The following is a 19158-nucleotide window of genomic DNA, read 5'->3' on the forward strand; positions in this document are numbered from 1 at the left end:
AGGCTGAATCACTGAGGCGGAGACCAGGGTCTCCACGGTAGAGGACACCGTATCCGCCCTCCAGAAGAAGGTGGACAAACTTACCACAGTCTCGAAGGAACTTGCGTCGCATGTCGAAGATGCAGAGGGGAGGGCCCAGCGAAACAGCATTCGCCTGGTAGGCTTTCCGGAGGGCTGCGAGGGTACCTCCATGGATGAATTCCTCTCTGGCTGGCTCAAGGCGTTGCTGCTACCCGAGGTTATGTCTCCTTGATTTGTGGTGGGGAGAGCCCACCGCGCACTGACTAGGAAGCCGCCTCCTGGGGAGCGTCCGAGGCCTATCATCGCCCGACTCCTCAACTACGCCGACCGGGATGCGATCCTCCACTATGCCCGGCTCCACAAGGACAAAATGTCTTTTGAATCTCATCCCATCCTGGTCTTCCCGGACTACACCCGGCTAGTGCAGCAGCAACGTCAGTCATTCGTGGCGGCCAAGCGACGTCTTCGGGAAATTAACTTATCCTATGGGCTGCTGTTTCCTGCCCGGATGAAGGTGATATACAATGCCAAAACTCTCTTCTTTGACTCCCCCGAGGAGATTTTCGCTTGGACTGATGAAAAGCGTACTCTTAAGCCGCACTCGCCACCACGGCTGGACTCAGACTCATCGCAGGGATCCCATCGCGGCGGTCGGCAGGACAGGGACTCCACGACACGGCGCCACAGGTCCTGCTCTAATTGGCGCTCCCAGGGTCCATCGGGGTCTGCAGACTGAGACAGCCCTGGATAGGGGCATATCCTGGTTTTCCATCTCAGCAGAACATTCTACCGTAGCCGCGGTATTTCACTGGACAGCGTAAGATCCTGGTGCGCTGGGGTCTCCTCCGCCTGCTCTGAGAGGTGCCGGTCGCTGACCGCCCTGGACGGTTTGGGTAATGTTGGGTGGGGGGGATCCACTGGAGGACTTGCCTGGGTCATCATGTCGGGGTCCTAGGGCTGGATAACACCACGACAGATACTCCTCACTGTTGGAAGTATGGGGGTGGAGGGGTCATGTTGGGTTTCAGGTTGTTTGTTTTGTGGTTTGCACACCAGACATACGTCTCCAAGTCACGTCATTAATGCACCATTGGTCACTGCATACTTAAGATGGTAGGGATGACTCATTTGTTAGTTCTATGTTCTACGCACCATGCACACAATTCCATGCTCCATCATTCTCACATCGTTTATCACTATACATTATGAGGACTAGGAATGGCCCACACCACGGGTGAATCTCCGTTGTGGGAACTCAACATTCTTTCCTGGAATGTGCGGGTCTACTGAACAAGGTCAAACGGGAGGCAGTGCTCCATCTAGCGTAGCGCTACTCAGCCGACATCCTACTACTACAGGAGACGCATCTTCTGGGCACTAAAGGCCCTTGCCTCTCCCGCTACGGGTTCGCCACGGTGTACCACTCCGGTTTTACGAGGGGAGCGCGAGGCACAGCAGTTCTTATTCACTGCAGAGTGCCACTCCGGGTTACACAGCACTGGTCAGAGCCAGGTGGCCGTTTTACGGTTATCTCAGGCATCATAGCGGGTGAACAGATCACAATTGGAAGTTTCTACCACCGCTAGGCCAGACATTCATAGACATCAGGAAATCCCCTGGATAGGTGGAGAGCTGGGCCACCTGATGTATCCCCCTCTAGATCTAAATTGCACATACTGGCACATACACTGGGCTGGGCAGACTTGTGGCGGGCCTTTCAACCCTCAGAAGCTGGGTTCACATATGCATCGTCAGTCCACCCCACTCTTTTACGCCTGGACTATCTGTCCCTCCCACACAGCTATATACCCAGAGTGACACACACATCCATGATGCCCCAGGGCCTTTCCGATCATTCGCCGGTCCAACTCAAGCTGCGGCTGCAGACCCGTCGAGCCCCCTATAGGTGGCGCATGTCTCCATGGCTGCTCCGTGGCGCTGAGTATCAGGAGATGCTACATCGGGCAATCGCCGACTATCTTAGCTTCAATGTTGGAACCTCCCCATCCCCGGTCAAGCCCACGATTCGGGGGGCGGACATAAGCTATTGCACGGGGGAGAAGGAGCGCCGCCTGGTACAGATACGGGAACTGGAGGACCGTCAGGTCCAACTGCAATCCCGAATGGTGGAGGGTTGACTCCAGTGCCCGTCATAATATGCTGCATGTTCAACAGCAGCTCTATCAGCTGCATACAGATAGCGCCAAAGAGGCCTGGCTGGCAACCCAATATAGGATTTATCAATGGGGCGATAAGTCCAGCTGGATGCTCCACAGGCCAGAGCGTCCCCGACGCAGGTTCCCCTATTGAGGTTCCCGGACAACGACATGTGTGCCTCCCCGAGGCTGTGGTTCAGGCCTTTGCCGATTTTTACGCTGCACTTTATGAGGAACGTGAGGTGATTGCCGAATCCCTTATAGATGACTTCTTCACAGATATCCCTCCTCGTCGCCTTTCGGACGAGCAAAGCGACGCCCTGGACAAACCCATTTCCCTAGGCGAGCTGCAGACGGCGTTATCCAATACTCACCCGGGACATGCACCAGGCCCAAACGGGTTCCTGTGCGACTTCCTGCGCCCCCACATGGGGACTCTCGGACCTCATCTACTTAAAGCGATCCACGAGGCGTAAGAACAGTGCATTCTGCCCCCAGATTGGTGACACGCCGAAATTGTAGTCTTTGTCAAGCCGGGCCGCCCTCCTAAAGACCTGGGTTCGTATCGCCCCATCTCCTTGTTGAATTTTGAGCCTAAATTGCTGGGGAAGGTCCTGGCTGACCGCCTCCGCATGTGTATCCAAGATCTGGTACATCCAGATCAGTCTGGTTTAATGCCACAACGCTCCACCAGACACAACATCAGACGGGCCCACATCGCAGTGGCGGATGCTCACCATCTGGGTCGCCCCGCGGTGGTCTTGTTGGCAGACATAGATAAGGCGTTTGATTCGCTGAGCTGGACCTATCTTTTTAAGCTCCTAGAGGTTGTTAACCTGGGACCTTGCTTTAGGGCCTATGTGAAATTATGGTATAAAGATCTCACCACATCGGTTCGTGCGGCCGGATATTACTCAGCTCCCTTCCCCATTCGCAGGGGCACGAGACAGGGGAGCCCCCTTTTGCCTCTTTATTCGCCTTAGCGATAGAGCCATTAGCCGCGTAGGTACGCCTGGACTCTGTCTTCCGGGGACTGGACTAGTCGCCGGAGTGCTCGGACAGGATTGCGCTATATGCTGATGACGCCCTGTTCTTCATATCAGATCTGTGGGCCTCCGGGCCACGTGTGCTTCAAATCCTGCAGATTTTTGGGGAGACTTAAGGGCTATGCGCTAACCCGTCCAAATCTATCCTGTTCCCCATTTGTGGCGAGCAGAGGAGTCAGGCTTGGGCTGATCGTCGCTGACGTGTGCTTCAAGTACCTCGGGGTATATATCACGCGGTGTCTTAACGAAGCTTGGTCGCGCAATAACGCTCCGCTGCTTCCTGCTGTCCACGACAAAACAATGGTATGGTCCCACCTGCCCCTTTCGCTATACGGCAGGTCCGCCATTTTCCAAATGGTGTCTTTGCCACGTGGCTGCAGAATTATATGTATCCTATCCCCCCGTTGTGGTTTTTCCAAATAAATGCACTCCTGAATAGGTTCCTCTGGCAGGGGGGTGCGGTCCGGGTGGCGCTTGCCACGTTTATCTAGTCTACGTACTGCGGTGGGATTGCGGCGGCTGATGTTTGGGCGCATTACTGGGCTTCGCATCTCCTGGTGATCAATGAATGGTGGTATGGCTCTCAGGTGACCCGGCCTATGCCGTGGAAAGGCTCTTCATGGCGGATACCCCGCTGCTCCACCTCTTGTACAGCTGCTCATCCTTGGAGGTGTTTCCCCCGGCCTGCCGGACAGTTATTCGGATATGGAGGCGGGCGGTCCGGTCTATGGGTTGGTGGAGTATGCTGACCAGTGCTACTTCCCTATGGCAGGGATCACACCTCCTATCTCGACACTAGTGGGGTTCTGAAGGTAGGACGATAGTGGGATATCCACTCTCGGAGATATTATGCAGGGGTCCATGCTTAAGTCCTTCCAGAGGTTGCAGGAGGATTTCAACCTTCATAAATCACAGTTTCATAGATACCTATAGCTCCATCATGCCTTGTCCCCCCGGCGTCTTAAGTCTTTACCCGAGTTTCACCCGTTGGAGGGTCGGTTGTCGATGGGGGATTTGGGGGCCCACAAAATCCAGCAAATTTATCAAACCCTCACTACACACTCAAAAACCACTATACATCAGACCCGAGCGGCATGGGAGGTGGACTTACCCACCCTGACAGACGATTGGGCAGAGGCGCTGGCTAGCCTCAGGTATTCCGCTGTTTCCACTAAATACAGGCTGATCCAATTTAAATATCTCCATAGAATATATTACACATGACTCCGCCTCTGGAAGATGGGGGCTATTCAGTCCCCCGCATGTCTCCACTGTGGCTCGGACGAGGGGTCGGGTCGTTTCTCCATACGGTGTGGAGTTGCGGGGCACTTCAACACTTCTGGTCGGGCGTTCTGTCTTGCATGGGGCCGATATTGGCATGGGACATTCCGGCAGACCCAAGATTGGCACTCCTAAACAGCACAGAAGACATTGGTGGGAACAGATATAAAAGACACCTTCTGTTCTTGGGCCTCACATTGGCAAAGCGAGACATTGCACAGCACTGGAAGGCTACGTCCCCACCGTGTGTTGCAAATTGGAACAAGGCCATGGATAGGAGCATATCTGTGGAGATTGCGGTGTTTCAGGTGAGGGGCTGTCCACAGGAGCATGTGAAGATCTGGGCCAGGTGGGCCAAATATTGAGGTATTGACTTGTCCTTAATAAAGCAGCCACTAAACCGAGACCCTCTTGAACGGCTAGTGGTAAATGACTGGCCAGTGATAAGAGTTACACAGATGTAGACGGGAACTAATTCAATGTGTTTATACTATGTTTTTTATGGTATGAATGGTGCGTGGTTGGGGGTGGGTTTTTTTTTCCTGGTCTGATGTTCCGCAGACCTTTAGGGTGGAAAATTCTCAGTACCTAAAGTTTTTACAGTATGCCCTTCAAATGTACGCTGCTTGCCGGGCTTGGCCCATCTGGTACTACCGAAAATCAATAAAATATGTTGTTACATTTTATTTTTTTACTATTCCCTCTCTAGTCTGGGCAACAGTAGGGAAAGCGTAGGACACCAGAAGAGTAAAATGTACTACTCCCATTCCAGTCTGTGCAACAATAGGGAAAGTGTTGGACTCCAGAGGCATAACATTTACTATTTCCACTCCAGTCTGTGCAACAATAAGATAAGTGCTGGACACCAAAGGGGTAAAATTTACTATTCCTACTCCAATCTGTGCAACAGTAGTGAAAGTGGTGGACTCGGAATGGGTCAAATTTACTATTCCAACTTTGGTCTGTGCAACATTAGAGAAAGAGTAGTTCACTTAAACCAAATAACATATTTTAACAAGTTTATTAATTAACGTAAAATATAAAATTATTCATATAAAAATGATATGTCTAAATAAAAAAATTATACATATTTATTACAATTTTAATAGCTATTATTAATTAAAATAAATAGTATTAATGTCATTAAAATGCCACACTATACTCCCACAAACTTAACAGCTAACAATTAAAATGCAATTGAAATAAAAAAAGGATAACACAATTTACATATTAAGTAATAAATAAAAGAATTAATAAATGAATACATATTTTTTATTAATTAAATAACTTCCCTCCCTATTCTCCTACAAACACAACAAAACACACCTAATATATAACATAACAAATTAAATTATTAAATAATGTACACAATTATCAATAAATTAAAGATTTCAATCCAAATTAATAATTAATTAGTAATTTGTACTTAACTTCCCACCCCATTCCCCTACAAACTAAGCAACCCACACCTAAAATATAACTTGAAAAATATAATAATTGCACAATTTACATATTTATCAATTAAACAATTAATACATCAATAATTCCCACCGTATACCCGTACAAATCCAACAAGCTGCACTTAAATTATAATTTAAAAATTAAATGATTAATTACAAAATAATTATCAATTACATATAACTAATTTCCCAGCCTGCACCCCTACAAACCTCATAAACCATCTATGACACTATAAATTACAATTAACAATTAAATTAAAGTTTAAAAAAAAACTATAAACTAGATTTAAAAACATTAACAACAATTATACAAACAATTTATAACATTCACCATTAAAATATAAATTAAAATACATAAAGATAATTTAAAAATGAAATTTTGTACAACTATATTTTTGTAAACGATATTAACACAGATATTTTTGACAACGATATTACTTACCTTCAAAAAAATCAATATTTTTGTAATTGACATCTCTGCATCACAATATTTCTGTATCACGATATTAAAAATTCGGTATTTGTGTGACTTGATATTTTGTCCAAATACCGTTTTTTCTTTATGTGCTCAAGCAGGAAAAAAATCAAACCAGGGTTGCATTGGCTGGACTAATTGTGTGGTGTGTTTCAAGACTACATTAGTGACCCCCCTGTGACCCACAGGCGGTCGCTCCTATCCCCTGCTGCTGCCTACGCCTGCTGCTGCCTACGCCTGCCGCTGCCTACGCCTGCCGCTGCCTTTCACCCACTGCAACCCCCGTTGGCGCCACTTACCTCCTTCCGCCGCTCTCAGGTACCGGCCTCCGCTCGCTGCCTGCTTGTTTTTCTTCTTTTTCGCCGTTTCCGCCGCCACTGCCCCGGTCACTCTTTCCCCTCCTCCCGCTTCCCTGTTCCGGTCCCCGCAGTCCCGCCTCCCCTCACTGCCCATTGGCTACCCAGCCTCCCGCCTCCCTGCTGACCCTCCCTCCGGGCTCCTACTTAGGGATCCTCACCGCGCTGGTCAGTGTGACCCCCCTGTGACCCACAGGCGGTCGCTCCTATCCCCTGCTGCTGCCTACGCCTGCTGCTGCCTACGCCTGCCGCTGCCTACGCCTGCCGCTGCCTTTCACCCACTGCAACCCCCTTTGGCGCCACTTACCTCCTTCCGCCGCTCTCAGGTACCGGCCTCCGCTCGCTGCCTGCTTGTTTTTCTTCTTTTTCGCCGTTTCCGCCGCCACTGCCCCGGTCACTCTTTCCCCTCCTCCCGCTTCCCTGTTCCGGTCCCCGCAGTCCCGCCTCCCCTCACTGCCCATTGGCTACCCAGCCTCCCGCCTCCCTGCTGACCCTCCCTCCGGGCTCCTACTTAGGGATCCTCACCGCGCTGGTCAGTGTGACCCCCCTGTGACCCACAGGCGGTCGCTCCTATCCCCTGCTGCTGCCTACGCCTGCTGCTGCCTACGCCTGCCGCTGCCTACGCCTGCCGCTGCCTTTCACCCACTGCAACCCCCGTTGGCGCCACTTACCTCCTTCCGCCGCTCTCAGGTACCGGCCTCCGCTCGCTGCCTGCTTGTTTTTCTTCTTTTTCGCCGTTTCCGCCGCCACTGCCCCGGTCACTCTTTCCCCTCCTCCCGCTTCCCTGTTCCGGTCCCCGCAGTCCCGCCTCCCCTCACTGCCCATTGGCTACCCAGCCTCCCGCCTCCCTGCTGACCCTCCCTCCGGGCTCCTACTTAGGGATCCTCACCGCGCTGGTCAGTGTGACCCCCCTGTGACCCACAGGCGGTCGCTCCTATCCCCTGCTGCTGCCTACGCCTGCTGCTGCCTACGCCTGCCGCTGCCTACGCCTGCCGCTGCCTTTCACCCACTGCAACCCCCGTTGGCGCCACTTACCTCCTTCCGCCGCTCTCAGGTACCGGCCTCCGCTCGCTGCCTGCTTGTTTTTCTTCTTTTTCGCCGTTTCCGCCGCCACTGCCCCGGTCACTCTTTCCCCTCCTCCCGCTTCCCTGTTCCGGTCCCCGCAGTCCCGCCTCCCCTCACTGCCCATTGGCTACCCAGCCTCCCGCCTCCCTGCTGACCCTCCCTCCGGGCTCCTACTTAGGGATCCTCACCGCGCTGGTCAGTGTGACCCCCCTGTGACCCACAGGCGGTCGCTCCTATCCCCTGCTGCTGCCTACGCCTGCTGCTGCCTACGCCTGCCGCTGCCTACGCCTGCCGCTGCCTTTCACCCACTGCAACCCCCTTTGGCGCCACTTACCTCCTTCCGCCGCTCTCAGGTACCGGCCTCCGCTCGCTGCCTGCTTGTTTTTCTTCTTTTTCGCCGTTTCCGCCGCCACTGCCCCGGTCACTCTTTCCCCTCCTCCCGCTTCCCTGTTCCGGTCCCCGCAGTCCCGCCTCCCCTCACTGCCCATTGGCTACCCAGCCTCCCGCCTCCCTGCTGACCCTCCCTCCGGGCTCCTACTTATGACGCCCCTTCCGCGACCGCGCAGCGGACGCGCGCAGCGGGAGCGCCGATTGAGCGCCGAAGGTGCGCCAAAGGTAAGCCCGTCTGCGCCCGTCCGCGCCTGGACCGCGCCCAGCGCCAGACTCCCTGGTCCCCGCGCCCGCCAGCCCCCCCGCAGGATCTACGACTTCGCTACGCTCATCGCACTCAAAACCGCCCGAGCCCCCGGATGCTACCGAGCGTCCCCGCGACGCACCCATGGACCCTTCACCTGCCGATCCTGCAACTTCTCTTGCCTCCAAACAAGCACCACGCCCACCAAGACGGACAACAGCAACCACCTCCAGTGCATCCTGCTCAACACCCGCTCCGTCCACAGACACGCCGTGGAACTCTGGAACCTCCTCGACACCGCATCTCCGGACGTCGCCTTCCTCACGGAAACCTGGATGAACGACTCTTCAGCCCCCGACATCGCCATAGCCATCCCGGACGGCTACAAGATCATCAGGAAGGATCGCGTCAACCAGACCGGAGGAGGCATCGCCATCGTACACAAGAGCACCATTCGCATCTCGACTGACTCCATCGACGTATTCAACGCCGCCGAATACCTGCACTTCCAGATCCACACCGACCCCAAGACTACCCTCAGAGGCACCCTCATCTACAGACCCCCGGGACCACGCGCACAGTTCTGCGAAGACATCGCCGACTTCATCAGCCCTCACGCCCTCCCCTCCGCCGACTACATCCTCCTCGGGGACCTCAACTTCCACCTGGAGAACAACAATGACCACAACACCACCGCCCTGCTGGATAACCTCGCCAACCTCGGACTTCAGCAACTGGTCAACACCCCCACCCACTTCGCCGGCCACACGCTCGACCCACTCTTCTCGTCCAGCAAGCACGTCACCTTTAGCCACTCCACCGGACTTCACTGGACCGACCACAGCTGCGTCCATTTCAGCTTCAGAAAGAACACGGTCCACAATCACCCGAAGCAGGCTCCCCACAGAAACTGGAGCAAGATCACCGCCGACCAGCTCGCCACCTCCCTCAGCCAGAGCCCACCTGCCAGGACCACGGACCCTAACACAGCTGCCCTCGACCTCACGCAGTGGCTGACCTCCTGTGCCGACGACCTCGCCCCACTGAAGAACCCCCCCTCCAGACCCAGAAGCAAGAAGGCCCCCTGGTTCACCGACGAACTCAAGGACTCCAAGAAGGCCTGCCGCACCCTCGAGAAGGCCTGGCTCCTCAACAAGACCGCCGACAACAGAACAGCACTCAAACTCGCCACTCGCAGACATCACCAGCTCATCCGCACCACCAAGAAGAAATCTCTGCGGGAACGACTGGACAAGAACGCCCATGACAGCAAGGAGCTCTTCAACATCGTCAAGGAGTTCTCCAACCCCAGCACCGGCAACAACGACATCACTCCCTCACAGGACCTCTGCGACTCCCTCGCCTCGTACTTCCACCGCAAGATCGCCGACATCCACAACAGCTTCGACATTTCACCCCCGCACCCATCGGTTGTACCTTCGCGCCCCGCCGCCACCCTCCAGACATGGACCGAGGTGACCCCCGAAGACACGTCACGCATGATGAACACCATCCACTCCGGATCTCCGACCGACCCGTGCCCCCATCATGTCTTCAACAAGGCAGCCTCTACCATCGCACCCCACCTCCGAGACATCATCAACACCTCCTTCAACACAGCAACCTTCCCGGAGAGCTGGAAGCACGCCGAACTCAGCGCTCTGCTGAAGAAACCAACAGCGGACCCGACCGACCTCAAGAACTACCGCCCCATCTCGCTCCTTCCTTTCCCGGCCAAAGTCATCGAGAAGGTCGTCAACATGCAACTGGCAGCCTTCCTCGAGACGAACGGATCCCTCGACCCATCACAGTCCGGATTCAGAGCCAACCACAGCACCGAGACAGCCCTCATCGCAGCCACCGACGACATCCGAGCCCTGCTCGACAACGGCGAAACAGCGGCACTCATCCTCCTAGACCTCTCCGCAGCATTTGACACTGTCTGCCACCGCACACTAGTCCAACGCCTCAACGACACCGGCATCCAAGGGAAGGCTCTGGAATGGATCATCTCATACCTCTCCGGCAGAACACAGAGAGTACGCCTCCCTCCGTTCCGCTCCGAGGCCACCGAAGTCATCTGCGGCGTCCCGCAAGGATCGTCGCTCAGCCCTACTCTCTTCAACATCTACATGAAACCCCTCGCTGCCATCGCACGCCAACACAACCTCAACATCATTTCCTACGCCGATGACACCCAGCTGATTCTCTCCCTCTCCAGAGACCCCGACACCGCCAAAGCCAGCCTGCACGAAGGGATGACAGACGTCGCTGAATGGATGAACATCAGCCGCCTGAAACTGAACACGGACAAGACAGAAGTCCTCATTCTGGGACCATCACCCTCCGCATGGGACGACTCCTGGTGGCCCCCGGCACTAGGCACCGCACCTGAACCGACGGACCACGCACGCAACTTGGGCGTCATACTGGATTCCTCCCTATCGATGACCAGACAAGTCAACGCCGTCTCCTCAGCTTGCTTCCACAACCTCCGCTTGCTCCGAAAGATCTTCCGATGGATCCCGACCGAGACCAGGAAGACGGTCACCCACGCTCTCGTCACCAGCAGACTAGACTACGGAAACACCCTCTACGCCGGTACTACAGCCAAGCTTCAGAAAAGACTTCAGCGTATCCAGAACGCCTCCGCCCGACTCATCCTGGACGTCCCCCGACGCAGCCACATCTCGTGCCACCTGAGAGACCTGCACTGGCTCCCTGTCAACAAGAGGATCACGTTCAGACTCCTCACCCACGCACACAAGTCCCTCCACGACCTAGGCCCAGGGTACCTCAACAGCCGCCTCACCTTCTACACGCCCACCCGCCGGCTACGTTCCGCTAACCTCGCCCTCGCCGTCGTCCCTCGCATCCAGAGAGCCACCGCTGGAGGAAGGTCATTCTCCTACCTGGCAGCTAAGACTTGGAACTCCCTACCCGTCCACCTGCGGATGACCCAGGACCACCTGGCCTTCAGGAAACAGCTCAAGACCTGGCTGTTCGAGCAGTAGCAGACCCCCTTCCCCAAGCGCCTTGAGACCCTTACGGGTGAGTAGTGCGCGATATAAGTTCCATGATTGATTGATTGATTGATTGAGTGAAAGAGGTGAGCACTGGCTTATTATGCACTGCCAGGCATTGGGAGGAGTTAAAAACAGTGCTTAGTTTGGGCCAGTTGTAGTGGGTGATGGGCGCTGGCAAGTATTTTGGGGGCTGAGATTTGTTTTCCCTGATCATATTTTGGCCCAAAGACACGAGAGAAACAAGCATTGGAAATGCAATAGGTCTCGCATTTGTTGGAGCTGGAGCTATTGGTATTGTAAATGGCAATGTTTTGTACTTTGAAAAAGGTCTTGTGTTTGTTGGAGCTATTCACATTGTAAATGGCAATGTTTTTTATTTATCCTTAGGGTTTTATATAGCACGAACTTAACAGCCTCAGTTGTGAATTTCGATTCATCAAAGTTTTGTGAGCCCAGAAATTTGCACAAGTAAAGTGCTAACAGTATAAATATGGGCACTGTTTAATAAACAAAGCAACTGCAATACAAGAGCAAAGGTGACCGAGTGACTGCTTCTGGGTTGACGGAGTTGCTTACACTCACTGGCCGTTAAAGCTAGCTAGCCCGCTACTATGAGTTTATCAAACTTAATGCTATGTTTTCTTATGTTATGTTATGCTATGCAATGCTATGTTTTGTTATGCTATGCTATGTTTTGTGTATGCTATGCTATGTTTTGTTTTGTTATGCTATGCTATTTTTTGTTATGCTATGCTATGTTTTGTTATGCTATGCTATGTTTTGTTGTGTTTTGCTATGTTTTGTTTTGTTATGCTATGCTATGTTTTGTTATGCTATGCTTTGTTTTGTTGTGTGTTGCTATGCTGTTTTGTTATGTTATGCTATGATATGTTTTGTTATGCTATGTTTTCTTGTGTTTTGTTATGCTATGCTATGCTTTGTTATGCTATGTTTGTTTTGTTATGCTATGCTATATTTTGTTTAGTTATGCTATGCTTTGTTGTGTTTTGTTATGTTATGCTATGCTACGTTGTGTTTTGTTATGCTATGCTATGTTTTGTTATGCTATGTTTTGATGTGTTTTGTTATGCTATACTATGTTTTGTTATGCTATGTTTTGTTATGCTATGCTATGTTTTGCTATGCTATGCTTTGTTTTGTTATGCTATGCTATGTTTTGTTATGCTCTGCTATGTTTTGTTGTGTTTTGCTATGCTATGTTGTGTTATGTTATGCTATGATGTTTTGTTTTGTTGTGTTTGGTTATGCTATGCTTTGTTATGCTATGCTATGTTTTGTTGTGTTTTGTTATGCTATGCTATGCTATGTTGTGTTTTGTTATGCTATGCTACGTTTTCTTATGCTATGCTGTTTTGTTGTGTTTTGCTATGCTATGCTATGTTTTGTTTTGTTATGCTATGTTTTGTTGTGTTTTGGTATGCTATGTTTTGTTATGCTATGCTATGTATTGTTTTGCTATGCTATGCTTTGTTATGCCATGGTATGTTTTGTTGTGTTTTGTTATGCTATACTATGTTTTGTTATGCTATGTTTTGTGTTTTCTAATGCTATGCTATGTTTTATTTTGTTATGCTATGTTATGCTTTGTTTTGCTATGCTATGCTTTGTTTTGTTAGGCTATGTTTTGTTATGCTATGTGTTGTTGAGTTTTGTTATGCTATTTTTTGTTATGCTGTGCTATGTTTTGTTATGCTATGCTATGTTTTGTTTTATGCTATGCTTTGTTATGCTATGCTATGTTTTGTTTTGATATTTTTTGTTGCTATGCTATTTTTTGTTGTGTTTTGTTATGCTATACTATGTTTTGTTATGCTATGCTATGTTTTGTTGTGTTTTGCTATGCTATGCTTTGTTTTGTTATGCTATGCTATGTTTTGTGATGCTATGCTATGTTTTGTTTTGTTTTGTTATGCTATGCGTTGTTTTGGTATGCTATACTATGTTATGTTATGCTATACTATGTTATGTTTTGTTATGCTATGTTACGATTTGTTATGTTATGTTAGGCTAGGCTATGTTATGTTATGTTATGGTATGCTATGCAATGGTATGCAACGCTAGGCTATGTTTTATTATGTTATGTAATGGTATGTTTTGTTATGTTAGGCTATGTTCTGTTATGTTATGCTGTTATTTTATGTTAGTCTAGGCTATGTTTTGTTATGTTATGCTTTGTTATGGTGTATTAAACTACTGTGGATTTTAACACATCCAAAAGCTGATGAATGGAGCAGGCTTGCACGTCTTTGGGCTTGTGCGCGCTCCCCTCCCTCCCCCACCACAGTACTTTACCCTGTGTTTGTAAGTGTGTTTTCATGTGGAATTAAGGTGCCTGGTGACGGGGCACTATCCGGCGCAGCAGTGGGATTAGTGTCTTAATACTGAAAAGTAGCTGTGAATTGTGGGAACCCCAGATTTTTGTGCGTGAAGTAAATAGCTTGCAGGAAGCACTCCAATACATTCGGGGACACAAATGAGGGCGCAGGAGGTGGCTGAAGAAGTGGGGTGGGTTAATCAGCAGAGAGCGGGAGGAGGAGGTGGTGGTTTAAAAGCAGGAGGAGTTGTTAAAAACAATGGTGGGGGCTGGGAGGGTGAGTTAACACAACCAATGCATGTCAAAGGCAAAGCTGGCTGACGGCAAGTTGTGTATCCTCTTGAGTGCTGCGGTGGGTACCTTTGAGAAATTTCGCGCAGCAATAGACCTTCCATGCTTTCGAAAGTCTAATATTGCCAGCACGTTATAACCAATATTTGGTGGAGTAGTGTTTGCAGGCGTGGTGAGCGTCATGCATGTGGGACGGGAATGCACATTATACACATGGAAAATGTATTAAAAGAAAGCTGACCGACCCTTTCATTTTAGGATGGTTCTCATTCGTGCCTCCTCCTTCGACCTAAGGAAGAGGGTTCGAGTCTCTGTGTTGGCTCAACATCCTATGATCCTGGGCAAATCACTTAATGCCTGTGTGTGTAATAGAAAAAAAAACTCAAACTGAAAGTGTCTTTGTAATGTAAATGGTGCTTTTATAAAGCACTCCAATACCTTCGGGGATTCGAGTGATAGTGCGGGAAGTGGCTGAAGTGGGGGGGAGGCGGGGGGGGGGATTTAAATCAACAGCGATCAGGAAGGAGGACATGGTGGGTTAAAACAAGGGGGGTAGGAATGATTTGTTAAAAACAGCGTTGTCAGATGCTTGGTTAATACGCTGGGAAGGAGAGAAGATGGCATGCAAAACAAGACAAGCCTGGCGGAGCGTGGCGCGCGTGAGCGCTTGGGGGCGGGGGAGCGGACCCTTTGAAGTGCTCCCAAAAAGCAGATTGCATGGCGGCACGATGCGCGTGATTGTGCGCGTGCTAGCCATGCAATCCGCTTTTTGGGAGCACTTTTAAAACCCACAATAGTCTCGCTTTGCGATCGCTTACGCGATAGCAAGGCGAGACCTAAAAAGGGAGAAACGGTAGAAAGAAGAAGGAATAGTAAGATAGGAAAACAGTGACAAAGAGAGAAAGCAGAGACGAAAAACAACCTGCAAGAGTGAGACAAAGAGATAAGAAGAAGAAAGACGTGTGATGGTATTCGACAAATACATGATGGGCTCCTAATGAAAACTTTGGGCTTCTGTACCTTTTATTTTTAATAATTGAGTGCTGTTTATAAAGAAGTCTTGATGTCTGGTCCAGGAAGGCAGAGCAGCAACTGCTGAACATCTACATGACAACATGCTCAAACCACACATGCTAGAACATTCTGTTCTCATAAATCTACATAATCCTTACTTTTACACAACTAAAAAAATAACAGATTTGTCACAAATTACTATTTATCTTGTCTACCTCCTAATAGTCACATGAGAGGCGGACTTTTCACTTGACTGCCCATCTTGTCTGATATGACACAAGACAATGAACTAGGCCAGTATTGGCACAGGTCTTTGATATAATGGAAGCATGCAGAACTCACCTGTCCGCATGTGCAGCTGATCAGTCCACCAGCCTCCCAGTCTATCATTTTTCTGCCAAGATCTACTGGAGTGTCAGACACATTGTAGTAGATTCTGCAACAAAGAGAAGAAATGGATGTGTCAGAGCTGAGGAACATCACTTAAAAGGGCTAACATATGATAGATATGATAAAGATAACATAGATGCATTATCTTTAGCTAAAAAAAGAACCTCTTTCTCACGTAATGACTGTATGGCGCCTCTCCTTAGTTCCATGACATTATTTTTGACAGAAAGTTAGTTTCTCTTGTTAGTGACCCATGTTTAGGAGGAGCTCTGCATATGCTCTTTTTCAATTGGTGTGACTGGAATCTCCTTTCTTTAACTTAGACAGCACAGTAAAAATAGCAGAGTGTCCTTGTATTGACCAGTCAGAAGCAATTTATAATGCCTACTATTCCCAACACACTGCATACGGTTGGATGCAAAGTTGTATTAGTACTGACATCTTGCTCTCTGTGCTACACACAATTTTCTATCTTGGTATGGCAACCTCCTGGCTCAGCCTCTTCATGTATCCCCTCTCTTTGTAAAGGCCCCACATGTTGTCTTCAATTGTATCTATTCATTCTTGACAATTATAATCCCTGTGTTGGCTATTTCCCATAAACTGTGGAGGATAAGCAACTTAACGATCCTGTAGAACACATACATATATGTGGTTTGTGACAGACTGTTATAAATCACACAAATATTGGTGATCATGTTCTGGACAATAGGCCTCACTTGGTCAGATACTATCCAATTGATTTAAAAGAAATTATCTTTTGAAAGCCTTCTTGACAGATTTCTTTCTCTGCCTTGCATATTGTGTGAATAGTGAGAATTCTCCACTCAGTACGTCAATGAAACATTCAATGAAACACTTCTGGTTCACTTATTGGCAATAAAAAATACTTTTTAAGATTGAATATGCTACTTACCAGTATGCATCTGTTCTTGGCATGTAGGGCTGCTGACATTCATATCTGTGCATAGATCGCCGCCTAGTGTTGGGTCCGGATGTTTGCACGTTGTTGTCCTGGAAGAGTCTTCGAAGTATCCTGAGATAGGTGACTCCTCCCCTGGACCACAGTGCGCATGGGCATCCTCTCCATCCTCAGATTGTTTTTCGCCATTGTGGCAGTGATGGAGTAGATACAGAAAGTGATGACCATGCTTACAGTAATTCTGAGAGCTGCAGCTGCTACAGGCGCCGGGGAGGAGGGTGGGCGATATGAATGTCAGCAGCCCTACATGCCAAGAACAGATGCATACTGGTAAGTAGCATATTCAGTTCGAGGCATGTGGGCTGCTGAATTCATATCTGTGCATAGAATATATAGCAGTACCCTCTATTAGCTACCAGTATTAACCTCTATTAACCTCTATTAACTACCAGTGCCAGCTGCAGCGGTCTGAAAAGAGTTTTGAGAACAGCCTGTCCTACAGCTGCCTGCTGTTTTGATTGCACATCTACACAATAGTGTTTGGTAAATGTATGTGTAGTGGACCAGGTGGCTGCTCTACATATATCATGCAAAGGAATGTTTCCCAGGAAAGCCATGGAGGCCCCTAACTTGCGTGTGGAGTGGGCTCGTGGGGGAATCGTTAATGTGCGTTTAGCCTTTTGATAGCAAATTTGAATACATTTAACGATCCATCTGGCTATACCTGCTTTGGAGATGGCGTTGCCTTTGTGGTGTGGGGCAAAGGCAACGAAAAGTTGTTTGTTTTCCTAAAGACTTTAGTCCTGTCTATATAGTACATGAGGGCTCTCTTTACATCCAGTGTATGGAGTGCTCTTTCTGCGACAGTTTGTGGGTTTTGAAAGAAAACAGGCAGTTCAATAGTTTGATTCATGTGGAACTGCGATATCACCTTGGGCATGAATTTGGGGTTGGTACGTAGTACGACCCTGTTGGCGTGAACCTGTATGAATGGCTCTTGAACGGTTAGTGCCTGGAGTTCACTAACTCTCCTCAAAGAAGTGATTGCTACTAGGAAAGCTACTTTCCAGGTGAGGAATTGAATCTCGCATGAGTGTAGAGGTTCGAAGGGTGGACCCATCAGGCGTGTGAGGACCAAGTTGAGGTTCCACATTGGAGCTGGTGGGTGGCGTGGAGGAATTACTCGTTTGAGTCCTTCCAAGAATGCTTTGATGGCCGGCACTCTGAATAAAGAGAGGTGCTGCCTGTTCTGGAGATAGGCTGATATTGCGGTCAAATGGACACGTATTGAGGTGTATGCCAGATTGCATCGGTATAGGTGTAAGAGATAACAGATAATGTTTTGAATGGATGCGTCCAGCGGGTTAATGTCATTGTTGTTACAATAAATGACAAACCTTTTCCATTTAGCCGCATAGCAAGCTCTGGTAGTGGGTCTCCTGGCCTCCTTAATGATATCCATACAGTCAGGTGGCAGGTTTAGGTAGCCAAACTCTAGGACTTCAGGAGCCAGATTGCCAGGTTCAGCTGTTGCGGATCTGGGTGCTGAATCTCCATGGTTCTGCGTCAAATGTGCGGGTTTGATCCGCAGCCGTTGATGCGGCACCACGGAAAGTTCGAGAAAGGTGGTGTACCATGGTTGGCGTGCCCATGTTGGAGCAACCAGGACGAGTGTTAGTGAGTGTTGTCTGAGTTTGCGTGCCACCAGCGGTATCAATGGTGCTGGGGGAAAAGCGTACGCAAATCTGCCGGACCAGTTCATCCATATCGCATTGCCCTGCGACTGCGGATGTGGGAACCTGGCGGCAAAGCTTTGGCATTTTGCGTTTTCGCTTGTGGCGAATAGGTCTATCTCTGGATGACCCCACTGCTGGAAGTACGGTTGGAGTACTGATGGGTGTAACTCCCACTCGTGCATCTGGTGGCTGTGTCTGCTGAGCAGATCCGCCATCTGGCTGTCCTTGCCGGGGAGGTGTTCCGCCATGAGGAACATGTTCCTCTGAATGGCCCACTTCCACATGCTCTGAGCCAGATGAGACAACTGTGGAGAGTGTGTTCCTCCCTGCTTCTGTATGTAGTACATGGCAGTCATGTTGTCCGTCCGGATCAACACGACTTTGTTGCACAAGTGTACTTTGAATGCTTTCATAGCTAGGAAGATTGCCATCAGTTCTAGAAGGTTGATGTGCATCTTCTTTTGTTGTATTGTCCATAGTCCCTGCACTGTGTAATTGAGTACATGAGCTCCCCATCCCTGGAGAGACGCGTCCGCTGTCAGTATTATTTGTGGAACAGGCTCTTGGAACGGTCGGCCCTTGCAAAGGTTTTGTGGATTCCACCAATGCAGAGAGTTGTATGCCCGACCGCTCACCAACACTAGGTCTTTTAGTTGCCCGTGAGCCTGATTCCATTGACGTGCTAAGCACTCCTGAAGCGGGCGCATATGTAGTCTCGCGTGTGGGACTATGAAAATGCAGGAGGCCATCATGCCTATCAACTGCATGAACACTCGCGCAGGAAGGGAGTGTTGGGGTTTGAACTTGGAAATCAGCATTTGCATGCTGTTGATCCTCACTAAATTTGGCTGAGCTGTGGCTGCCAGAGTGTCTATGGTCGCACCTAGGTACTGTTGTACGTGTGCGGGTTGGAGATGTGATTTTGGGTAATTTAGTGAGAACCCCAGACT

At 49.6% G+C, this 19158-nt stretch overlaps 1 protein-coding gene across 1 annotated transcript in view; it reads right to left on the bottom strand.

The window, feature by feature from the left end:
* LOC146830595 (ATP-dependent RNA helicase DHX58-like) overlaps positions 1-19158 on the bottom strand; it is a 143192-nt gene that overhangs the window by 14515 nt on the left and 109519 nt on the right. The window contains exon 12 of the mRNA XM_085604788.1: positions 15503-15596. Within this exon, the coding sequence (XP_085460914.1) occupies positions 15503-15596 (94 nt within the window). The remainder of the gene's footprint in view (positions 1-15502; positions 15597-19158) is intronic.

The sequence above is a fragment of the Triturus cristatus genome, chromosome 5_1, assembly GCF_964204655.1.
Source record: "Triturus cristatus chromosome 5_1, aTriCri1.1, whole genome shotgun sequence".
NCBI classification, from domain to species: Eukaryota; Metazoa; Chordata; class Amphibia; order Caudata; family Salamandridae; genus Triturus; species Triturus cristatus.